General features: G+C 38.9%; 1 protein-coding gene and 1 pseudogene across 12 annotated transcripts in view; one reads left to right on the top strand and one right to left on the bottom strand.

Annotated features, from left to right (window-relative positions):
- The window catches only part of ZFYVE28 (zinc finger FYVE-type containing 28), a 324,770-nt gene that overhangs the window by 71,223 nt on the left and 227,233 nt on the right, over positions 1 to 26,314 (bottom strand). For 10 of the 12 annotated variants that reach the window (XR_012668216.1, XR_012668217.1, XM_075128096.1 and 7 more), the window contains 5 exons: positions 21,484 to 21,621; positions 18,310 to 18,512; positions 16,903 to 16,992; positions 14,860 to 14,949; positions 8,775 to 8,876 (listed from right to left, as the gene is read on the bottom strand). Coding sequence is in view for 10 of the 12 variants with exons in the window: in XM_075128096.1 (XP_074984197.1) it covers positions 8,775 to 8,876; positions 14,860 to 14,949; positions 16,903 to 16,992; positions 18,310 to 18,512; positions 21,484 to 21,621 (623 nt within the window). In the remaining 2 variants the exon portion in view is untranslated. Of the gene's footprint in view, positions 1 to 8,774; positions 8,877 to 14,545; positions 14,750 to 14,859; positions 14,950 to 15,528; positions 16,036 to 16,902; positions 16,993 to 18,309; positions 18,513 to 21,483; positions 21,622 to 26,314 lie in introns of those variants that run through there. The other 2 variants (XM_075128103.1, XM_075128101.1) reach the window with 2 other exon arrangements.
- Positions 7,023 to 7,105, top strand: LOC125636310 (U6 spliceosomal RNA; annotated as a pseudogene).

Below are 26,314 nucleotides of genomic sequence, written 5' to 3'. Positions count from 1 at the left end.
CAAGGAGGAGGGAGAAAAAATTTTCTCCTTAACCTCTGAGGATAAGACAAGAAGCAATGGGCTTAAATTGCAGCAAAGGGAGTTTATGTTTTACATTAGGAAAAACTTCTTGTGAGGGTGGTTAAGGACTGGAATAAATTGCCTAGGGAGGTTGTGGAATCTCTGTCAGTGGAGATTTTTAAGAACAGGTTAGACAAACACCTGTTAGGGATGATCTAGATAATACTGTACTTAGTCCAGTCCTACCTTGAGGGCAGGAGACTGGATTAGAAGACCTCTAGAGGTCCCTTCCAGACCTAAAGTTTTATGATCTTTCCACCAGGCCAAAGATAGTGGTGAGTGATCTGCACTACTCAAATTAAGACAACTCAGGACAATGGGTATGCTCTACTTGGGAGACTTCTTCCTCATGTCTGAAGGGAGAGGGATTTGGGAGTAATGGAAAAATACCCAAAGGCAGAACAAAAGCAGATGACCCCAGCAGGAGTCCATGAATGGACTCATAGGGAGAGCTGAGGAGATGGGTAGAGCCATTTTGCGCCAGAGTAAGAGGAGGAAGACTGCTGTGGGGCAGGCTAGGCAAGAGAACAGGGGATCCTGCCTCCCTATCTGAACACATGGTACCCCAAGGACTCCCAAGAGAAGGGGAGTTAGTGAGGGTTATTGTGTTCAGGATGTTTTATTGTTTTGTATGATCTATACTCCCCTATGCTTTACATGATTAAATATAAGGAGCACAAAGACATTAGACTGTACAAAGTGTGTGTGTAGACTGCGTCACAACTCCTGCAGGCCCTTGAGAGAGTTAAACTGTAAACCAAAGCTTCACATCTTTGAGGAGGAGTTCTGGGATAGTGCAGTCTTTAAGTACTGGAGAGTATGAAGGTTCAGCACTGTGCTCAGAGGGGCTAGGCAGCTGGACAGGAGATTTCTACACTCAGGGAGGGAGGGTGCCAGATAGAAGGTCTGTGCACTGAGAGTGTGCCTGGGGACCCTCAGGTTGGTGCCATGACTGGACTCCAGGAGCTTCAAACACACCAGTGATCCAGAGCAGAGGCGTGGATTCCCCTCACAGCAATCCTAGTGGGTGGCCAAGAAGGGGCTCTCACTAGGATCTGTGACAGTGTGCTCACAGAGTATTCCAAAGATATATTTATTTAATATGTGCATAGTCATCTAGCCAAGTGATAGCATCTTCAGTGCCGTGATGCAGTTCGAGGCCACCGCTGGCATTCATCGACAATGTGCATCATTGTCTGTGTTGCAAGACAGCCGCACAAAGGGCTGTCATGAAAGCCCCAGCGATACTTTACAGAGACCTTGCCTGATCCAAAACCTGTTCAACAGGGACCATTGGCGATGGGGCAGGTCAAAACCACGTGGGCAAATTGTGGGGTCGGCGACGAGGGACTGGTTAGGGATTATAACAGATATCCATTCCTCTCACCAGAGTGTTTCCGCCCTAACATCCTGGCATGGCGGATGAGACCATAATGGGTGACGTGACGGCAAACGTGCAGCTAGTGGTTTAAAAAGATCATTGTACAGCAGCAGGCTTGAGGTGTGTATTTTCTCCAGTAACTTGCCAGTGGCAATTTCTCGTCTGATATGAGGTGGAGCGATATTGCTCAGAACTGGGAGCCATGGGAGTGGAGTCGGACGCAGGTATTTGTAGGAGTATTTGTTCAGAGCTCTCTCTACTTAACAACTATCCACATTTTTCCACAGACTAAGAATCTACTTTGTTTTCATGATCATATTTTGCTCTTACCAAGTCAAATTCTCTACTGATGTAAACTGATGCAGCTCTATTGACTTCAATGGGGTTATTTACAACAGCTGAGTATCTCAACTATGTCCCACTGGAAGCTTATCTGACGTTGTCAAAGCTACTCTAAAATCACATGCATATCTACATTGTTGCTATAAAGAATTCTGCATTTACCAACAGTGGTCACATTACAGAATCTGAGTTCTTTCTTATTCCAGGTATAAAGAAACAGGGTATGATCCAAAACAAATGAAGTCAACCGAAAGACACCCATTGAATTCAGTCAGTTTGAATTAGGCCCAGACTGCACTATCTGAGATACCACAGTCCGATAAATATTGACTTATAAAGTATGACCACTTTAGTTCCAAAATTATATCAATTAAAGCACTTTACTTGATGAGACTCACTGTTTTCTATGTATAATTTCATTGATTCTTTGTGTTCCCCCATTTGTTTGTTTTATCCACCTGTTGATTATAGCCTTACACTTAGATTTTAAAGTTTTGGGGCAGGCATGGCCTCTTTGTTAGATATCTGGATAATACCTAGCACAATGGGGCCCTGGCCTCTAAGTGCTACTATAATACAAATAATATCTAATTTTTAAATTCTACATATACACATATACATACATATGAACAAACACACCAACATATATCTATGCACCTGAATAATACTGTGTCTAAATATAAATTATAAACTTTTTGCATGCAAATCGAGAGGATCCTAATGGAGTTACACCTAAAAGGTGGGTTTCAGAGTAACAGCCGTGTTAGTCTGTATTCGCAAAAAGAAAAGGAGTACTTGTGGCACCTTAGAGACTAACCAATTTATTTGAGCATAAGCTTTCGTGAGCTACAGCTGGATGAAGTGAGCTGTAGCTCACGAAAGCTTATGCTCAAATAAATTGGTTAGTCTCTAAGGTGCCACAAGTACTCCTTTTCTTTTTACCTAGAAGGTGGTGTATTTTATGCATTAAATTTAAAATATGCAGTAAACTAACCATCGCTGGACATTGTTTCTTAGGAAAATTCTTTGCAATATAGAGCAGTAATTATCCTCACTAAGAAGATGAAAGAGTTGTTATACAAAACCTGTCAGATTAAATTGGGTAATCTTCTGTTGCCATTACTTCAATAATTAGAATGGAAACAATGTATGTCGTAAACCTGTTAAACAAATTGTTCCATGTCACCAATTCTAAACATATCAACAGAAGTTTTATTATAAACTGAAATTGCTTTCACTGTGAAAGGGAACCATTCAGCTAGTTCTGTTTTTCCTTTGCTCTGTCTATGAAAAATTATCAGGATTTCAGAGATACTTTTCAGATACTAAATGAAGCTTCTTTTTCTTATAAGATACAGGCAACTGAATAATGGAAATACTTTTTCACACAATACATAATTAGGCTTCGGGATCCATTGCCATATGAAATCACTGAAGCCAATAACTTAACAAGATTAAAAAAAGGAATTGCATATATATCAAGAATGTCCAGAGTTGTTTATAATTATAAACAACAACTTCTGGAGGGGGTATTAAACCTCATGATTCAGGGATTAAGTTAAATTGCTAACCATTAGAGATCAGGATGAGACCTACTTCAGGGGGCTGATTATCCTACATCTGCCTGCTGCACGGTTCTTATGCCTTCCTCTGATGCCTCTGGTACTGGCCAGTGTCTGGCAGTATACAGGAGTAGATGGGCCTCAGGTCTGATCCAGTATGCCAAGTCCTATGTTACTATGAAAAAAATAACATTGGATCTTTCTCTCTCGCCTTGTTTTTATCATTCACAAGAAATGAGTAAGTAGAGCACCTGAAATCCAACTCTGACAGTTTCATTATATTTCCTTTTTATGGTGGACTTGAAAAAAGATTGGCTATAAAAGTCACTTTGGGGGTTCTAATCTGCCTTCATTCTAATTGACACATTATTACATGAGGGCAAATTATATTTGGAAAAATAAAGAATATTTGTCTTCTACTGTATACTGCAGATAAGCAAAAAATAAGCAAGATTCTTAAAGTGTACTGTGGTTGTTATGAGCTGTAGTTACTCTACCTATTGCAAAAACAACAGAGCATTTTGCACAGCTGGCAGAACCCAGGCTGAAGAACTTGCTCCATCAGTGGTCTGGAGCTGGCTGGCTGCCCAGCCCACAAAAAGGGCAGAGTAGCTGAAGAGAGGATGAGGACAAGGCAGCTAGGAGATTAATTGATTTCACACATCTTCCACGCAGCCTCCATCAGGTTGGCGTCTATGGAGACCTGTCCAGAATTTAAAGTTCCCTTCCCTTCAAGAATAGAAACAATGGTAATTTTGATTGCTTTTTTCCTCTGAGGGTCAATCCTCCCTGTATGTAGCTGTTCCCATAGGAGTAAGATGTGGGTATGAGTGCAAATTGCAATTAACTGATCTAGCCCTAAACCCCACCCTCCAGAAACAGACCTGATATGCACTGTTACCCCCTCCACCCTGCACAACTAGGCTGCATATGGCAGAAATCCAAAATCACCCAAACATTCTGAGATGGGAATATAATGTATTACATTTTCATTCACAGTAAATGGTATGAAACGGATTCAGAGGTGTTATAGTATTTATGATGTACCGATTTGATTATTAGGGGCTTGATCCTGAACCACTGAAGTCAATGGAAGCCTTGCTGTTGATTTCAACGGGCTCAGGATCAAGCCCTAGGTGGACATAGAGCTTTGATAAAAGATTAGAGATAAACGTATCTGCAGAATTTTAGATCTGGCTGAAATTACTCAGTAATGACAGTGTGTGTATTATCTCTCTACTTTTGTGCGGAGTAACTGTATGTATCCAAGTTAATATTAATATAATTATAATATATGCATCTTATATGTGTCTCAATTAAAAATTTAAAACATTTTGTTTCCTGGCCTACAGCACCAGAACTTGAAAAAACAATTCTTTTTGCTAATAGTACACAGAGTAGGATAATTACTCCTAGACTAATTTTCAGAGGTGCTCAATATCTACAGTTCCCACTGATTCCAAAGATGCCTTTGCACCTTTGAAAATCAGGCAATCCAGCAGTAGGACATCAAGGAGAAGAATATAATGGATTTATCTAGCCAATAGACACTTTACTAATCCAATAGCTATACTGTAATTTTATAATAGCTAATGGAGCAGTGTAAACCCAGTGTCTGTTATTTCCTTTAATGAACTTCAACATGACAGATGTGTTATAATCATACAGTAAGCATTTCAATAAGTCTTTGTTTTGTTTTATATTAAGAATGAAAATCTAATTGGCTAACAGGTAAAGAATATTGAACTTTATACTGAAATTTGATAGGAGTCAATAATGTGCTGCAATAATATGTTGGTTTTTATAGTCTTACAACAAGCATTGTATTGCAATACAGCATGTGAGCATTCTAAAAGTAGAACACACCAAAGCCCATTCTATTGCCCTCATTCACTGGTGACAAAGCCAAAGTGTAGCTGGAGGGTGAGTTAACGTCTGACTGCTGGAAGGAAATGCAAGTGCCCCATCCGACTTCCCCCCTTGATCTCCTTTATCTGTCTCCCCGAACCACCTCACTGTCCAGTAATTGCAACCCAGTGAGTTTAAATCCACCAGTCACAAGGCAAAGAAAGCCCATGAAAGAACCCCAAGGCAGTTACTCAGAGGGGAGGGGAAAGGAGATGGAGCACCTTCCCTTCCTACTGCCTAAGTGCTGAGGACCCTGCAAACCCAGTGGAGATGGCTCTATTGTTGTTTTTAATGAACAGTGGTGATGATAGAGTTCATAAGGGACGTTGTTGAAGGGGCAATAATTGCCTGATTGGACTTAACTAGCTAGACTGCTAACCACATCAAAGTTTATACATACTGTAATTTCACATAGTTTATGTATGATTTGCTTTGATTTTCTGTGTGATCACTAATAAATATTGCATCACTGAAAATATTTTGCAAACTGGCTCCAGATAATTTAAATCTGGACCCTTTCCTAAGAAGCAGTATATTGTAGTCTCCAACTTGACACAAAACTCAGATTTTGTTAGAACGGACATTTTCAAAACTAAAGATTGAGCTAAAGGTTTTCCATTTTTAAAAAAGATTGCATTAGAAATAGTTGTTATTGAACAAATATTCATTACCCTGATATGACTGCAACCCAACAATTAAGATTTGAAAAGTTGAAAATGAAATGGACTAAGCAAAAACAAAAACTGATTTAACTGATTTTATTGTCTATATTGTAAAATGTGAATAGTAGACAAAATGTACAAACACTGACAAGTAAATTAGATTTTAAACATTATCTCCATATTAATTTAAGGGGATGTGAGCAATTTAGATTAGGATTTTTTGTTGTGGTTGTGTACTGGAAGTAAATAGAACTTTTTGTTTTAATGCAACTTTAATTGGACTTCAAAATTCAGTAAGCACTAAATACAAAAGAATGTATTTTCAGGATTTTATTCTAGGTAAAGAGTATCTAGGTAAAGAGTACCTTATTAATTCTGCATCTCAATAATTTGTTTCTTCATGCCCAGCTTTCTTAAATCAATATCACTACAAAGTAGTAACAGTAATATGTATTCATTTCAGCAGTGAGATACAGGATAACTACCCAAAAGATCAATATTGTACATGTACTTGCATATCTATGGTATATGTCTTCTAGACAGAGATTTCAGGGGAGATTTTGTGCTTAACTCCCATTGACTTTCCATGGGAGTTAGAAATCAATTTGTGTATTTGAAAATTTCCTCCATCTAAATCTCACAAACTAATAAAGTATCATTAACTGTAAACAGAGAGAAAAGTGTATGAGTACTTATGGTAATTAAGTCTCACAGATTAAGAAAAGATCAAAATTGTAATTTTATTTATACATATCAATGTCCATACAAAAAGAACGAGTAGTACTTGTGGCACCTTAGAGACTAAAAAATTTATTTGGGCATAAGCTTCCGTGGTCTAAACCCTACTTCATCGGATGCATGCAGTGGATCCACGAAACAATGTCCATACAGTTCAAGATAGCATATAATAACCTGATTGATTTTAGTGTCAGTATTGCAATTTACAATCACATACTGCTTCTGGCTACAGAAAAACCTAGTCCAACGTATTTTTCTTCTTTTCATAATAGTGCATGTTAAAGAAACATCTAGTTTGTTAAGGGAAGAGCAATAACAAAATTAAAGGTTTTCAAAGATGTAAACAAACAGGAGGAGGAAAATTGGAGGAGGGAAATTGGAACATACAGAGAAGGTTAGCATGGCCCCTGCGCAAGGACGACACGCAAATCTGAGATATTACCTAGTCTGTCTCACATTAAATAGATCCAGGCTACGGAACACATTTAAGGGAAATGGTGCAAGCTCCATCGCTTAGGACATTTAAAACTAGACTAGACAAAACACTAAAAATACATGTCTAGATTCTTAGCTTGTGCAAATCAGTATAGCTCAGGTGAAGTCAATGAAGCTTAGCCACTTCACACTGGTTTACAATCTGGCCCATTCTGTATTGAACAATACTGCATATGCAGGATAAAGGAATAAATGACCTATTAGAGAGATTCTCAAACTGTGGTCCGTGAACGAGGTGGAGCGCTTCCACAAAAACAGGGAAGCATCTGCTCACTGTTAAGTAGGGCTGCTTTCTGCTAGTTGTAGCCTAATCCTGAATTCTTTTAGGGTTTCTAGAAGCTTTTTAGATAAAGTAAACACAAAAACAAACATCTTTCTGCACTCTGCACAGTCCCTTTGTTAGCTTCATTTCTCTGTGTTTGTGATGTACTGTAACCTCAGTTGTGATCAAATTTTGGCTAAACATAAAATTCAATGAATGGCAAACACACAGGGGGATAGAACCATACTGCAAAATGATCTAGAAAAATTTAGAGCAGTGGAACCCGTGTGCAGTGTGAGGACATTCAGTACTATTAAAACATAGGCTTACATTTTAAGAAGTTTCTAGTGATTACGAGCCTCAGTATTTCAGCTGAGACACTTTAAAGGGTCCTGATTTTTTGAGGTGGAGGCTCAGCAACTCTGAACATCAGGCCCCTTTAAAAAGGTCTCAAATTGGGCACCAAAACTGAGGCACCCAAAATGAACAGTCACTTGAAAATTTAGCCCCTAAGTGCCAGATTTTTAAGGGTATTTAATGGGATTTTCAAAAGCATCTAATTGCCTAACACCTATTGAAAACAAGGAGTTTCAGGCACCAAGGTGCTTTTGAAAATCCCATTAGATGCCAAAAATACCTTTAAAAATCTGACCCTAAGCTCCTACACCCAGAAAAAGTGTTTAGACAAAAAGGGAGGGAGGTAACCAACCATCTCATTAAAGTGAGGTTAGCTCTATTCCTTCTTCCTGATGTAGTCCTGTTATTACTTTTAATTAAACCAAACACTATAGTTTCCAAGAGAGTTATTGGGATTTGGCCGTTGGGAAAGGAGGTGTGCAGGAAATGATCTATTATTTAAAGAAGTGGTCCACAATATGGAAAAATCTGATAACCACTAACCTAATAGAAATTACAGATGGAAATAATCTAATAAATCACTACCTGTGTATTTCATCATATCATACTGAGTTAAACAAAAAATATAAAATAAATGTAATTAAAGCAGAAACACAACAGTTAACGAAAACTATAAAATGTCTAGCTTCAATATTGCAGCCATCCACCACCTATCATATCTATTGAAAATAAAGAAAAACAAACATAATAAAATGATTCAAGGGAAAAAAAAAAAGGGTAAAAAAGAACTGGAAGAAATTGAGAACAGACCAGAGTAAAGAAAACCAGCTCAACTGACTGCTGGGTACAAAAAGATACACAGGGGGAAAAAAAGGTAAATTATGGTAACAGAGTAAGCATAGAAATAGTTTTTGAAACATTTTCCTTTTTATGCGTAATTTGCAGTCCTCTCATATTCACCCTATGAAAGATGTAATTACAAGAAACAGAAATCTTTTATTACTTGCCTTATTTTCCTTAGCAAAGTGTGGAAGGGTCTGAAAAGCTCAGACATATCTTCTGGCTTGCGGTCCAAGTTCAATGGTCCTTCAGAATAAACTACAAGCCCACTGTATTTAAGACACACAAACAAAATAAATCTTTTTTATGACACTTGGACAGAGTTTAGAATCAGAAAACCATCAATAAACAAATATTTGAAATTATATTCAAGCTGCTGGTTGCATAATTATGCACAATTTTATGTAATTATATGTTCTCTCTAAGATACCTTATTTTTCTTTTATTTGTAAGAAGTTACAGACATTTAACAGACTACAAGGAATTTGGTTCCTTTATATGTGGGGGAAAAGCAATCAAACCATACTACAGAACGAATCCATTGTTTACTTCATTTATTTAACTGACTTGGAAAAACTAAAAATGAGTGTTTAGAAGAAATTAGTAAGTGAATTATCAGAATATTTTGGACTCTATTGTCCCAAGATACATTCTAACTTTCTTCTTCTTTCTATTCTAAATAGGTTCTAGACAGGTGGTTTGACCCCTCTGAGTGCCAGTGCTTCTTAGTATTTGTGATTATATCAGCCTCTCTCAGTCAAATTAAAATACAGAATGGTAGAAAAAACATCTGTGCTAGGAAAGAAACACGAAGCTTTACAGGATGTAACGTTTCCATACTACCAGGCTACTAATTTAACTAACTGCTTGTAGGAAGGTGTCCTCCAAAGAAAGGAAGCTTTAGTCCTGATCCTGCTTATGCTTCACGTTAAGCATGAGTAGTCTCATTGATTTCAATGAAACTACTTACATGCATAAGGGTTTGTAGGATTGGGGGAGGGTCTCAGAGCCCCGAGCGGGAACATGTACACAACTGTAAGCCCCATAGTGTGAGCCCAACTCAGTTGACCTGAGCTCTGAGACTTGCTGCCACAGAGTTTTTGTTTTGTTTTGTTTTTTGCAGTTTGATATTCTTAGTTTGCAAATATTCATTACTTTGAAGGCAGCCTTCTTAAAAGACACCTAAGCTTCAGGATGTTGTTGATTAATTTCAAAGGGGTCTGAATCTCTGACAGACAGACTAATAGAGGCATTCAGCACAATAATAATAACAAACTCACTTTTTGCCCCCTTTTTTGTTCATTTCCATCCAGCTCTGCCGTGAATGGCCAGCTGAAGATCTTCTGAAACACTCCAGCATGTATCATAGGCTGATATAATCACAAATACTATGAAATCCCACTGGAGCACAAAATCAATATATGGGGGCATCACTTGAGTGCTATTTCTTTGCTTTCTGAGAAAATGTTGCTATGTTTCTTGTGTTTACAACTAAAGATGGTACAAAACAATGAAGTAATTTATTTTGAAAATGCCCAAGAGTTTTTCTTTTTTTTTTTTAAAAAAAGGATCTGTCTGTCACTCTGCAACTTTAGTTTGGGCCTTCATGTATTAGTGAGAATCTTTTTTTACTGTCCTGTTACCAGCAAGGTCCATTCTGTAACCTTTCATCAGCAATGGAGCTAGCCATCTGAGTTTTTTAGTGTCAATATGCCAAAAGCCAAGCTTGTTTATTGGGGGCAATCAACACAACTCTGAACATGACAGATTTTTTTCATTCTATTTGAAAGTCACCTTTCACAAATCCTTTCTGGCTGAAGACCTCAATTCTCCAGTTACTGTAGACACAATTTTACTTCTTTAGTTTCTTTATTTCAGTAGACAGACTGCTATCAATGAACTAATTGCTGCTGACTCAGGTACTAAAGTCTTGTCTAGAAAAATAAGCATTACCTTTTCTCTGGAAAGAAACCAGAGTCTGCTCAGGCTAAATTTTTAACTGCTGCAAAACCATGTTCATTGGGCCAGTAATTATGTTACACAATTAGTACCTTTCAGATACGGTTCTGTCTGAATTTCTTCAGGGAGTGAAAAACTATAGAAGTTAGATGAGAGGGAGATCTTAGATTTCATGCAACTCGTTGGTGATATAATAAACAAGAGAAAACTTCATGGAAATGTTTCATTCTGAAAGCAATCAAATATGAATTTTTGCCACTTGGGAAAGGGTGAGCCATTTTATGTTGTTTTGCTCATACATTTTTATGAAACTCATTTCAGGTGAAATACTTTTTTTTTGGACAGAGCCACTCTCAGGCTACTTCTACACTACACACCACTTTCGGTGCAAAAAGCATATTGTGTTGTGTGGCTACACATGTCACCGAAAGTCACTGGTAGTGGGGAAAGGCTTCAGTTGTTCCCCACTGCCACCATAGCCTTGCCCTGCGACAAGGAAAGGCTCTGACAGGGGGTAGGTAGCAGGGGAAAAGCTCAGACTTTTCCTGCTGCTTCACCCCCGCCAGAGCCTTTCCCCACCACTGGAGTCTTCCTTTCCCTGTGGCAGAGGAGAGCTCCAGCAGCAGGAAGCTGCCAGCCTTTCCCCACTGTCATCTACTGCTGGAGCATTTCCCTGGTACCAGAGTAGTTTCCTGCAACGGAGAAAGGCTTCTGCACTGGGGCCTTTTCAGTGGAGAATGGCTCCACCATGCCATCCACGTGCCACCGAAAGAATACCACGTGCCACCGAAAGAATCCTGCAGTGTAGATGCACCCTCAGAGCTCAGTCCTGCAAAGAGTTGAGTACTCTGGCCCTGTCCAGTGGGACTGCTTACATGCTTCAGTGATTTGCTGGATCAAGGCCAGTGTGCTCTGCACCTTACAGGATCAAGTTATCAGGCACATTTTTGCAATATCTACACTTTCTGCCTTCACACACACAGACACTTCTGCTTGAAAATACTTTCAGGAAGTTTTGTAAAAGTTTTTACAATTTAAGAGAGAAAATATTGTGAAGCAAAGATGAGATATTTGGCCCAAATTTCTACTAACATGAGGCCTTTGGACTGTCTCACTTTATTATGACTCACATGCCCTTAAATACTGGAATGAGATACACATTTCAATTTTCATAGCCTTTAATTCTAGTAGACTGAGGTGGAATAAGCTGAATTCATTTAGTCTGCTCCCCTCAAATGGGTTTTTTCCTCAACAAGTTCCTCATTAGGTTTTTAACTGTCGATTATTAGGATTAACAGAATATTGCGATCTCTTATTAAATAATTTAAAAACTGTCCTCTGAGTCATCCAGCATTAGATGCAGTTTGCGTTGATTGGCATTGGTCAGTATGTTATTTTTCGGTTAGTTTATTACTACTGTACGTGTTCCTAGAGAACTTAAAATGGACAGACATTTATAAATAAAAAGATAAACATTAGAGTTGCCATGCGAGTTCCTGCCATTCAGCATAAGGATAGTCCCATATGTCTTTACAAACTGAATGGCAGCAATTATTGTTCATCCTCTAAAACATTAACACCATGTAGTAGAATGTCTGGAAAAGTGGTTCATTATCGACGAGTCTGAAGAAGAGTCATTATCCAAGTTATAGTCAATAGGCACTTCTCTGGCACCAGGTGATATGGGATTTCACATGCTTCCCCTCCTTGTGGCAGGGGAAAATGGGAACTTTTGAGGGGATTTAGAGGAACCACTTGTATTAAAATTTTAGGATGAAGTTTACAGCAGGCTAGAGAAAGTGCCATGGGTGCTTTAAGTGAGGAAATTACACCTTTAAATCCTAGTGCATTGATGGGAGGACAAACTTTTGAGGGTTTTACTGCACTGACAACCAACAACAAATATAAATATATAAAGACAGACACACCCACTCCTACCCTCCTTGGAATGGCAGGGAAAAAAGCATTACATGTAACCTTGTCCAGTAGTATGTAATCAGAATTGTGAGAGAAACTGGACTGCAGAGAACTGGAGAATGCTGAATATTTTTAAATGGATCAAGTGATAACATAATATTCAGTATGGTGGAACCAATCTCTCCAGTTCTTCATCTCTCTCAATGTTATGACTAGTAGAATTTTAAGGGATCTTTAATAATGATTTAGTCCAGCGGCTCTCAAACTGTGGGTTGCGACCTCATTTTAATGGGGTCGCCAGGGCTGGCTTAGACTTTCTGGGCCCCAGGGCAGAAGCCGAAGCCCGAGCCCCACCACCCAAGACCGAAGCCTGAGGGTTTCAGACCTGCATGTTGGAACTCAGGTTATAGGTCCCCTGCCTGGGGCTGAAGCCCTTGGCTTCAGCTTCCCACACCCACCCCTGGGTCGTGGGGCTCGGGCGGGCTCAGGCTTTGGAACCCTGTCCTGGGGTCATGTAGTAATTTTTATTGTCAGAAGGGGGTCGCAGTGTAATGAAGTTTGAGAACCTCTGATTTAGTCCATTGCTTCCCCCCCACACTCCTATATTATATTATAAATTGACCTAATTATTCCCAAACCAGCATTGACAGAGCACTAGCTAATCTATGCTTCAAATCTCAAATGATGGTAATTCCACAACCTTTACAGGTAACTTGTTGCTCAGCTGTTCTTGTAGCTAATTTTTTCCTAATATTTTAACCAAAATTTCCCGTGCAGCTCATTAATCTGCTTTACAAATCACACCCCTCTGGCATGATTTGCCAGGCTGTGTAGACAAGCCCTAAGTTTACAGGCATTCAGCGTAAGAATTTATTGTATAGTAGCTGCATTTCATGCTACATCACCTACCCTACACAATGCTGCATTGCTGGGTGAATTGATCCCCACAGATTTTGTCTCTCTGCCAGTCCAGATATTCAGCTGTATCTCACCCTATCTAGCAACAGTTGCTAGAAAGGAGGAGATTTTTATTCACTAAAGAAATACAATATGCTAACAAGCATGGCACGTTCTAGACGTATCTTCCTAGATTTTAAGATTTATTTCTCTACAGTCCAGACATTAGGCCTACCAGTATTCAAGGAAACTTTGTATCTGGATGATACAATTTTCCAGGAATATCAGCTGGAGGTGATGCATGTTTTCATCTCATTGTCTGTTCTGGGAGCAGCCATATTGATTTTTAATCTGGGATTGGCAAAGGCCATTTCTCAGAGTGTCTTTGGTTTTCCAGCCAGACTAGATATATTTTATTTTTTTGTATGAGTTTTCCACCTGCTACTGCAGACTCTAAATGGTGTTTAACATGATGAGCAGTCACTTTCTCATAGTCTTGCTGACTTTTGATGCTCAGATGAATTTATTTATTTATTTAGTTGTGACATTTATAGGCACAGTACTCTGCTTAACAGGAGCAATGAACCAGAGTGATTTCCCAAGGAGAAATTTACACTTGCAGGTATGAGGTTTCTTATTTTCTAAGTTATTTTAATACCCTGATGCAAACTTTAAAAAACCATAACATTTATGAAAATGCAGTACTTGTAGCCTTGCTTCCTTTACTCCAGAGAAATTGCTGTCTTATTAAATAAACAATATCCATTAGGGAGCATTCATCTTGTTCATTTCATATGTGCTATTGTTGTAAACTGATTTAAGTGAAAAGCTTGCTCCACCCAGCAGTCTGAGCAGAAAAATTAAGGGCCAAGAGGTAACATGCCATTTTTCTGATTCCAGCCAGTTGTATACAGTAAAGACGTTCTAGAAAGAGGTCTGTACCTCATTCACTTTTTGTTACACTGTATTATGCTAGTAGATTCCATAGCAGGTCCCTTTGGTTCTAGTATGTATCATGAAGGAAACTAAATGGTTACTACTGAAAATCAGTTTTTCATGGATCCATATGATAAGGCTCTTATGCAGCGAGGTAAAACATTTGCATCTAAAGAATTTATTTATAAAAGATGAGTGTACAGTACCGAGTCTGGTTTGGATGATGTGATGTTCTAAACCCCTTCACTTCTGCATTTCCTTCTGGGGGGATGACTGACCAGCTGCTCTCAGTTCCTAGTCTGCATAATTAGCTGCTCTGACTTTTCTCCATTTGGCACTTGTTGCTTTATTAATGCCACTCCTTGTTAATTCCTTTGTGATCTTACTGCCTTTTCTGGTTCTTTCTTTGAAAGAATGTGCTCATAAAAATCAGCTGCAAGCAGGTGTGAAACAATGAACACTTTGCTATGTGACTTTACCAAAAAACTTTCAATAAAATATTATTCATAGATAAAAATCAAAGTAAAAGTTATAAATACTTACCATACAATGGCTAATCTTGGGATGGTAAACATTAATGCTGGTTCATAGTCATCAATCATATCCTGAGTGAGGTATCCAAGCTTTAAAGCTCTAGGTAAATAACAAAATACTTGTAAATCATTTTTCAGAATGTTCTCAGCTTATTAGCTGTTCATAAATAAATTTGAATAATTAAATAGGAAAAACTATGGAAAAAATTAATGTTGTGATATAAGCCAGGCGAACTGAGGAAGAAAATTCATATTTAAAGCTCACTCTACATTAACTCTGTCTCTTTTAACTATTATCAATCCCACTCCACCTAACGGAAACCAAATGGCTCAATGATCTCCACTCCCAACTCCAAGATGCAAAATTTGCAAAGAGTAGGAAGAAGCCCTGTATATATTTAGTGAACTTCCCCTGGTGACAGATGTGATGCCATGATTTACTGTCAAAGGCAGTGTTGGAGAGAGTCCATCTCAGTCTCTCTGTTGATCCTTAGCTGTAGAAGGATGGACAAGCCATTCCTGAGGAGTTGCTGGTGATGAGCCATACCTGAGGAGATGCTGTCCCCTTGTGGACTAGGGGACACAGGATACACCTGGTGCCTTGAGACCTGCCCCCACCACCACCAAAGAAAGATGTGGAAGACCACCCCAGAGGTGTAACAGCCACATCCAGACAGACCTCTGAGTAAGTCCCTGCTCAGAATTCCCATGTCTCTCATCCTTTCCTTCTCCCAAGCCCATGTTTCCACCAGGCAGCCATTGTCTCCATTTTTCTTTGACCAGACAATCTGACTACACAGCAAAAGAATGCCAAAAGTGAAACAGTGTTTGCATGCATATTAAAATACCATACTGAGGGAGGTAAGATCATTGCTATTGAATGACACAGGATTCACAAACTGCTTTGGTATAATCCATAACCCCATGTATACACATGCACAGAGCATACCTCTTGGTTTTAGAATACTGGGAGGCTGAATCCATTGTCATTTAAAAAAAAAATACAATTTAAGACTTCCCAATGCAACGAAAAACAAAACCAGTTTTCATGGACACTCTCCTCCCCCGGACTATCTTTTCACAAATTTCAACTTTGTACTCCAAACCACTGAGTCTTTAGAGATGTCCAAATACAAGGCACAAGATTTTTTTCTAATAAGAAAAGGAGTACTTGTGGCACCTTAGAGACTAACCAATTTATTTGAGCATAAGCTTTCATGAGCTACAGCTCACTTATGCTCAAATAAATTGGTTAGTCTCTAAGGTGCCACAAGTACTCCTTTTCTTTTTGCGAATACAGACTAACACGGCTGTTACTCTGAAACCTTTTTCTAATAGGAGAAGTATGTGCCCTCATTCTCAAAACAAAATAAAAAAATACCCTAAACATTTTTTGCGCAAATCTCCTTTTCCTACCACGCTACACCAAACCCCAGAATCAAACAAAAAACAAACAAAAAACCCTAAATACCTCTGATCCAGAAAAGTAAACCCAAAAGTTAAAAGGTAAAATGGCCTCTAGAATGGAAATGCTTAGTCAGCCTTAACTAGAAAAGGAGTACTTGTGGCACCTTAGAGACTAACCAATTTATTTGAGCATAAGCTTTCCTGAGCTACAGCTCACTTCATCGGATGCATACTGTGGAAAGTGTAGAAGATCGGATGCATACTGTGGAAAGTGTAGAAGATATCTTCTACACTTTCCACAGTATGCATCCGATGAAGTGAGCTGTAGCTCAGGAAAGCTTATGCTCAAATAAATTGGTTAGTCTCTAAGGTGCCACAAGTACTCCTTTTCTTTTTGCGAATACAGACTAACACGGCTGTTAATCTGAAATCAGCCTTAACTATAAATATAACCATGCACACCAGCTATAATACAATAATATATTTTAAAACATTTCTGCAAATAGCTAATGTTTTTTGATTTTTCACTTCAGGAAAATGAAATGTTGCTTCCTAAAGATTACAGGTATGAAATTTGCATAATATGCCAGATCATAGGTAATTACAGCAAAGAAAAGTGTAATTAATATTTCTGAAAAGCACTTACCTCTCTACTGTTTCACAAAAAAGCACGATTACCTCTTGCTGTACATAATACTCTTTTGGAGACTTTACAGGTACCATGGCTGATACATAACTACAAAGATTTTAAAAAGAGGTATATTTTAATTACTTTTCAATCCCTTCAAAGATTTTAAAAAGTAGTATATTTTAATTACTTTTCTTAACCCCTTCACAATCAGATATAATGTAATGGAAAAGAAATGCAGGTCAAATGATCTTAATAATGAACTATGATGGTTTTCAATACATTTTGAAAATTTGCATTAAAAGAACTTTACAAATTCAGTGGAAATGAAAAGAATTTCAATTGCTATATTTATTACTGAAGCAGACTGCTGCAGTAACTTCATAAGTACTGTTACAAATATTCAACAATAAAATCTTCATCCAATTTTTTTTTGCTTTCTCTAGATTGAAGAATAGTTTACTCTACATTTTCTAAAAGCACAGTAATTGAATAAAATTAAGAATTTTATCTAATGCTATTCCAAATGAAATTACATTAATAAAGCATAGCTGATCAGTAGACTGTGGAATTTAAGGGGCTCTAACGTTGGCACAATAAAGTCTAGTGTATGTGTGAAATTACGTACAATTACTGAAAAATACATTTTTATGTGCAGATAAGCAGTACTTGCATGCAATATTTGTGTGTAAGTCACTGGTCCTCTACCGGACATAGGAACTGCACACTGGATCAGACCCATGGTCCATCTAGTCCAGTATCCTGTCTCTGACAAAGCTAGAGATTGACTTTAACTCTGAAACATGAGGTTTAATATCTCTTCCTAAATTTATGTCAACATTCACTATTATACTGGATATTCTTGTTTTGGATGTAAATCTTCAATCTCTTCTTGATTCTTGCTTTGTTTTTGACAATGAATTCCACAGTTCAGTTGTGCCTTGTGTAAAAAGTATTTCCTTTTCTCTGTCTTGAATTTGCCACCTTTAAATTTAATCAAATATCTCCTTTCTCTTGAGTTATGAGACAGGGAGAACAGAAGCTACTGCTCTGCACTCTCTAGACTATTCATTATTGTATACACGTTTATCATGTGCCCTTTTATTTATCTTTCTCCTGACAACAATATTAATGGGGAAGATTTACAGCTTCCATTTGTGCCTTTGAAAATCTCTCCCAAATATCATACCAGTATGCTAATGTAGAGATTACACTGTACTTGAAGATTGCAAATTCTGATTGCTAAGTGGCTATTGATTTTTTAAAATCTGAATAGAAGGGGAAAGGATGTGACAATGTTATAAATAGGTATAAACTGCTAAAGAAATTCAAAATCTGACAAAGGAGAAAAAGAAGGATTCTTCTGCAAGAAAGTGTAGCTATAATTGACAATGTTCAGGATACATATATTTTTGAATCTGTTACCTTAACTCAAATTCAGCAAAAAGGACATCAAAATGTTTAAGCGACTCTTTCATTTTTTCTGTGTAAAGATTCAAATCCCTTAAGGCCTGGTCGCGAATAATGTTCCTAACTTCCTCCAGGCTGCGGGTCAGATCCTTGGCCAATGGTCTCATAGCCATGCTCTCAATTTCACGATTCATAATAATGGAACCAGCAGACAAGCACTGTGGAAATAACATTTTAAAAAATGGATTAAAAGGTTGTACTTTATCCAAGAAAATGTTATAGCGCAGGATAGCCCTATAAGGGAAGTGGGCTTAGCCCCACCTGTGACTCCCAAGTGATGGGTTTGAGGCCAGGTCCCTGCAGGTCTTGTGGTCCTCAGATAAAAGGCCAGCTCAGTTTGGGAGAACTAAAGGTAGCAGGAAGGCTCCTGCAGAAGACCCAGGATCAAGGGGAAGAGCCTAGAAGGGGATTTTCCATGTGGGAAGGGGCAGAAGCCTTAAGAGAAAAGACTTCAGAAGGGACCAGGCAACAAGAGCTAATGTTCTGGTTTTGATTTGTATTGGACTGTTTGGTTTTTGAAAAATAAGCCTATCTCTGGAGAAAGGAACTGAATTTCTGCTACTGTTGGGACCTTTATTTCATACACTGGCCAGTGCATGCCCACAAGCTCATGGATATTTTATAGGCATACTTCGTATCTTTTAAGAAGCCTTAAGAACATAAGAACGGCCATACTGGGTCAGAGCAAAGGTCCATCTAGTCCAGTATCCTGTCTTCTGACAGTGGCCAATGCCAGGTGCCCCAGAGGGAATGAATAAAACAGGTAATCACCAAGTGATCCATCCCCTGTCGCCCATTCCCAGCTTCTGGCAAACAGAGGCTAGTGACACTATCCCTGTCCATCCTGGCTAATAGCCATTGATGGACCTATCCTCCATGAACTTATCTAGTTCTTTTTTGAACCCTGTTATAGTCTTGGCCTTCACAACATCCTCTCGCAAGAAGCTCCACAGGTTGACTGTGCATTGTGTGAAGAAATAACACCTCCTTATTTACTTTCTCCATACCAGTCATGATTTTATAGACCTCTATCATATCCCCACATTAGTCGTCTCTTTTCCAAGCTGAAAAGTCTCAGTCTTATTAATCTCTCCTCATAGAGCAGCCATTCCATACCCCTAGTTATTTTTGTTGCCCTTTTCTGAACCATTTCCAATTCCAAAATATCTTTTTTGAGATGGGGCAACCACGTTTGCACACAGTCTTCAAGATGTGGGCGTACAATGGATTTATACAGAGGCAATATGATATTTTCTGCCTTATTATCTATCCCTTTCTTAAAGATTCCCAACATTCTGTTCACTTTTTTGACTGCAAAAGCCTTACTATATAATATAACAGAAGATATTTAATAATCTCCATGGCTGGACAGGTCCCTTGATTTGGAAGTCTATGTATGTTGAAGTAAATCATACTTGCTGCATTTAATAGAAATATATTTTCAAAATTAAGAAAAACAAAGGGTATTTTGTTCTTGAGGCTTTTATTTTTCTCTCTTTTTTCAATCCCTGTTCTTGGGTCTCTTTCTTGACTGCCAAATAGCAGCAGATGGAAGGCATTTTTCCAGCTCTGTAGGAGGACCTATAATCCTAGACCTTGCTCAGCAGTTTGATGTACTGATTTGTGATACAAGGGCACTCCCAAGATCTCTTGTTCTTGTTCTCTAGGTAGTCCAAAGCAATAATTACAGTAAAGTCAAGTCTGAGATGTTGATGGCTATAATTCTTAGTTTGAATAAGATTCAAAATGAGGATGCTGACAAGAATACAATGTACATGCTAATCTCACAGTGGTTTATACAAATAAATTCAGTCTCCTGTACTATGTACATTTAAGGAAGATGATGGATCCTAGTTCTGTTTACAATTAAGTGAATCATCAGAACTTTATCATTGTATAGAACACTTTCTGAAACCAGCAACTCTGTTCAGCACAGCCAGTGAAAGCCTGATTCAGGCAGGCCAAAAATACCCATCAGTTATGTAACACCTGCAAAGAAAAACATTTAGAATGTGGTTCAATTCCTTTTCTCCCCAAATGTTTTTGTCGATCTCAGTGCTTTTTCAAGCATTTTCCACCCCAGATGCAAAAAAACCCAGCAATAGTTTCTGGCTCTAATTACAGTGGTAATTTACAGTGGGATTGTGGAATTCATCAGGATAATGTCAAGAATCTGTAGTTGGTTTTGCAAACGCCCCAAAGAGGAGGCAGAAGTGTTGCAAAGTTGTGTATTACCATGAGGGGGCCTTCAGGAGTGGTTAGTTTGTCTACACATGCTCCATATCCCCTGACATCATTAATGGACATGTACATTGATATATATCTATTGACTCAGCTCTGGACCCTGAGACTTTCCTGCAGTCCAGAATACCCCAAGCCTATTAAACATCAAAGCATACGGCAAGACACCTATGTACACAGGCTTCTATAGAGGTGGGCCTTTGAGAGAAGTCAGATGAATCAGAGAAAGGAGTTTAGTGTTCTGTGAGCAATCTAATTTTTGTTCAGAATTCATGGCAAGGGTGCTTAGAATCTTGGGTAGTTGCTCTTTTTATTTTGTATATATATCTAATAATTCAATCATTAGTGCCATTAATACAATCTAAATGAAGGAGATAGAATAGAAAGCCCTAAAAGAATACTTTTAATTCTAGGAATGAGATAGAGTAGAATCCTTTTTCATGAGCCAAGTTTGACATGAAAACCTGTGGACATCTGTAGAATTTCCACACTCTACATGGGATAGTTATTCATAGCAAATACAACTCCCAATATAAATTGACCCAATATATATAAAATATGTATCAAATACTAATACATTAAGGGTACCTACACATTATTTAAATGAAGACAAATTTATGTTAACACGGTTATTAAAATAAACTAGTATTTCACAAGCACAACAGATATCAAACCACAACAAAACAATACTTTTAAACTATATATTAACAACTAATTAGATTAATTTTCAAAGTAAATGTTTGAATACCGATCTACAAGTTTATATGCTTTTTTGTGAGAAATTATTCCCACACATTTCAAATACAGGCCCTCAAACATACTTTACAAGCAGCATGCAATAAGCCAATCTTCCTTTAAAACAAAATAATAGAAACAACAGTGACCTACCTCTGCTCCAAACCAAAGCTGCCCTGCAAGGTTGTCATGGCGTATTTCTTCTGGAAATTTAACACAGAAGTCCCGGTTGGCCCGTTCATGTGGAATGCATTCATCCATGATTTGATTTACGATGTTTAAAACATTATCCTGGAACAAAAACGGATGGATAGTACACATGCAGTCATATGATATATTTTAAAGAAAGTAACTGAAACCAAAGAAGTCCCATGATATTTTCTCCAATATTTATAGAACTAAGGGGACATCACCTAAAAATCACATACTTGACATTTTACATGTTAGCATGAATAAAATAGATTGGAGGGGGAAAGAGAACACATTCACTATTTTTTTAGGTAGCTTACTGCACGCATTTAGCAGCACTTTGTGCATAATCAGTTGCACTGCTCCCCCATGTAACAAGTCAGTTTGTAAAGTGAGCTTCCTTTTGTTTATGTGGAGTCTTTTGCAAATCAACACAAGAGAGAAAACAAATTAAAAGAGAAAAATCTGATTGTAAAGCCACAAAAATTGGCAGGGGAACTAAGGGAAACGTATATTTCTTAAAAAAACTGACTAGATTCTAGATGTATTCATTTATTTACACTGTAGATTTAAAAAACCACAAGAGACACCTATCTGAATGCTCTAGGCACCTGTGAAAAATTCTTATTGTATTTCTAAATCAAAAAAGAAACAGCAACCCCATAATATATAAATTCCACTAAATAAGCAGGAAGCACAAATAAATCAGATTCCTCACCTTTAACTATGACCATCACCCCTAACAATATATGCTGCAATTTTCCTAAAATATGCTTCTCAGAGTACCCTAAAGGTAATCAGAATATAAGAACTGGACTTTCTTGGAAGGGAATGAGAGGGGATTGCTCTGGCAGTCTAAAGCAGGTGGTTTCCACTCCCAAGTGTCCATAAGGCACAGAGCTGGAGTGCCTGGCTGCTATTCCTCCCTCCCTTGCAGTCCCCTTGAAAACCATAGGCAGCCAGTGCATGGTAGAGAAGCCTAGAGGCTGCTCTGATCTGGGCTGAGGCAAGAGAATAGGGGAGCCATAACCAGCTTCCTGATATTCAGTAAATAATCTGGCCCATATTCTGTATTCATTTATCTGAAAACAGTTTACAAATCCTTTGGGAGTGTTGTATGGAACTGTTTCAATGTAAGAAAGGTAGATTTGGAATATGAAAAAGGCCAAGAGTGCCCTTATTAAAGATGTTTTGTTTGTGTCTCGTATCTTCTCTAATGTAGTCCGTTTCTTTATACCTAAAATGTTTTTCAAACAAATAAACAGAATATGTCACTTAGAGAAGTATGTTTAGAAGGCAGAATGCTTTTAAGTCTACAATTTTTTTCTTTTGCTTTTCGTTGTGTTTTTTTATAAATGAAAAAGCAAACAAGAAGTTTAAAGAAAACTCTCCTCTTTACCCTCCCTTGGGGATGAACAACATCTCCCTGACTCAAATGCAGAGTCACATTTCCTACAATTCTAATGCAGGCTGCTATAATCATTGTTACCACAGAGCATTGTCGCCTCAACAAATAACCAACAGATACAGCAGTCTCCATTTAAAGAGTAAACATTCACCAAAACTTACTATTCACTGGTATCTGAGGGTATGTCCACACTACAAAATTAGGTCAATTTTATAGAAGTTGATTTTTAGAAACCGATTTTATACAGTCTGTTGTGTATGTCCACACTAAGCGCATTAAGTCGGCAGAGTGCATCCTCACTACCGTGGCTAACATCGGCTTACAGAGCGGTGCACTGTGAGTATCTATCCCACAGTTCCCGCTGCCCACTGGAATTCTGGGTTAAGCTCCCAATGCCTGATGGGACAAAAGCATTGTCTCGGGTGGTTTTGGGTACTCGTCGTCAGGCCTCCCTGCCCCCTGTGAAAGCAACAGCAGACAATCGTTTTGTGCCCTTTTTCCTGGGTTACCCATGCAGATGCCATACCACAGCAAGCATGGAGCCCACTCAGCTCACCATCACCGTATGTCTTCTGGGTGCTGCTGGCAGACACGATACTGCATTGCTACACAGCAGCAGCTCCTTGCCTTCGTGGCAGACAGTGCAGTAGGACTGATAGCCGTCGTACGTCTCCTGGGTGCTCCTGAGAGACCTCGCTGAGGTCGATCACGGGCACCTGGACAGACATGGCTATCCTCCTCTTAGAGCACCAAATGGGAGCCAGAGACTCCAGATCATTCTCTTAAGTTTTGTCTCATGGAGATTCAGTCCTCCTTGGAATATCATATGTGCTGGAGGTTTCTGCCTCAGGCTGCTCTCCCAGCCAGCAGCACCATGCGGTTGCACCTACCCCAACCTACCTCTTCCTCCTATGGCTCATGAAGCCTGGACAGTAGACTCATAGATATTAATGTCAGAAGGGACCATTATGATCACCTAGTCTGACCTTCTGCACAATGCAGGCCACGGAATCTCACCAACCAACTCCTGTAACGAACACCTAACTTATGTCTGAGCTACTGAAGTCCTAAAATCATGGTTTAAAGACTTCAAGGTGCAGAGAATCCTCCAGCAAGTGACCCATGCCCCACGCTGCAGAGGAAGGCGAAAAACCCCAAGGGCCTCTGCCAATCTACCCTGGGGGAAAATTCCTTCCCGACCCCAAATATGGCAATCAGCTAAACCCTGATCATGTGGGCAAGATTCACCAGCCAGACACCCAGGAAAGAATTCTCTGTAGTAACTCAGATCCCCCACCCCATCTAACATCCCATCACAGGCCATCGGACCTATTTATCATGAATAGTTAAAGATCAATTAATTGCCAAAATCGTGTTTTCCCATCATATCATCTCCTCCATGAACGTATCGAGATTAATCTTGAAGCCAGATAGGTCTTTGGCCCCCACTGCTTCCCTTTGAAGGCTGTTCCAGAACTTCACTCTTCTGATGGTTAGAAACCTTCATCTAATTTCAAGTCTAAACTTCCTGATGGCCAGTTTATATCCATTTGTTCTTGAGTCCACATTGGTTACTGAGCTAAATAATTCCTCTCCCTCTCCGGTATTTATCCCTCTGATATATTTATAGAGAGCAATCATATCTCCCCTCAGCCTTCTTTTGGTTAGGCTAAACAAGCCAAGCTCATTGAGTCTCCTTTCATAACACAGGTTTTCCGTTCCTCGGATCATCCTAGTAGCCCTTCTCTGTACCTGTTCCAGTTTGAATTCATCCTTCTTAACATGGGAGACCAGAACTGCACATAATATTCCAGGTGAGGTCTCACCAGTGCCTTGTATAACAGTACTAACACCTCCTTCTCTCTACTGGAAATACCTCGCCTGATGCACCCCAAGACCGCATTAGCTTTTTTCACGGCCACATCACATTGGCGGCTCATAGTCATCCTGTAGTCAACCAATACTCCAAGGTCCTTCTCCTCCTCCGTTACTTCCAATTGACGCATCCCCAGCTTATAAATACAATTCTTGTTATTAATCCCTAAATGCATGACCTTACACTTCTCACTATTAAATTTCATCCTATTACTATTACTCCAGTTTACAAGATCATCCAGATCTTCCTGTATGATATCCCGGTCCTTCTCTGAATTGGCAATAGCTCCCAGCTTCGTGTCATCATCAAACTTTATTAGCACACTCCCACTTTTTGTGCAGAGGTCAGTAATAAAAAGATTAAATAAGATCGGTCCCAAAACCGATCCCTGAGGAACTCCACTGGTAACTTCTCTCCAGCCTGACAGTTCACCTTTCAGTATGACCAGCTGTAACCTCCCCTTTAACCAGTTCCTTATCCACGTTTCAATTTTCATATTGATCCCCATCTTTTCCAATTTAACTAATAATTCCCCATGTGGCACCGTATCAAATGCCTTACTGAAATCTAGGTAAATTAGATCCACTGTGTTTCCTTTGTCTAAAAAATCTGTTACTTTCTCAAAGAAAGAGATCTACCTTTTGTAAAACCATGTTGTATTTTGTCCCATTTACCATTGACTTCGATGTCCTTAACCACTTTCTCCTTCAATTTTTTTTCCAAGGCCTTGCATACTACAGATGTCAAACTAACAGGCCTGTAGTTATCCTGATCACTTTTTTTTCCTTTCTTAAAAATAGGAACTATGTTAGCAATTCTCCAGTCATATGGTACATCCCTGAGTTTACAGATTCATTAAAAATTCTTGCTAATGGGCTTGCAATTTTATGTGCCAATTCCTTTAATATTCTTGGATGAGGATTATCTGGGCCCCCCGATTTACTCCCATTAAGCTGTTCGAGTTTTGCTTCTACCTTGGATATGGTAATATCTACCTCCGTATCCTCATTCCCCTTTGTCATGCTACCATTATCCCTAAGATCCTCATTAAATCCTGAGGCAAAGTATTTGTTTAGATATTGGGCCATGCCTAGATTATCCTTAACCTCTACTCCATCCTCAGTGTTTAGCAGTCCCACTTCTTCTTTCTTTGTTTTCTTCTTATTTATATGTGTCAAGGTTCCTCCCCCACTCTGAACTCTAGGGTACAGATGTGGGGACCTGCATGAAAAACCTCCTAAGCTTATCTTTACCAGCTTAGGTCAAAACTTCCCCAAGGTACAAAATATTCCACCCTTTGTCCTTGGATTGTCCTTTGTCCTACCACCACCAAACTAATACTGGTTACTGGGGAAGAGCTGTTTGGACGCATCTTTCCCCCCAAAATACTTCCCAAAACCTTGCACCCCACTTCCTGGACAAGGTTTGGTAAAAAGCCTCACCAATTTGCCTAGGTGACTACAGACCCAGACCCTTGGATCTTAAGAACAATGAACAATCCTCCCAACACT

This window comes from Caretta caretta, chromosome 4, assembly GCF_965140235.1.
Source record: "Caretta caretta isolate rCarCar2 chromosome 4, rCarCar1.hap1, whole genome shotgun sequence".
In the NCBI taxonomy this organism is placed as follows: domain Eukaryota; kingdom Metazoa; phylum Chordata; order Testudines; family Cheloniidae; genus Caretta; species Caretta caretta.
The sequence above is the reverse complement of the archived record's forward strand: the minus strand, read 5'-3'. Positions and strand labels throughout refer to the sequence as shown.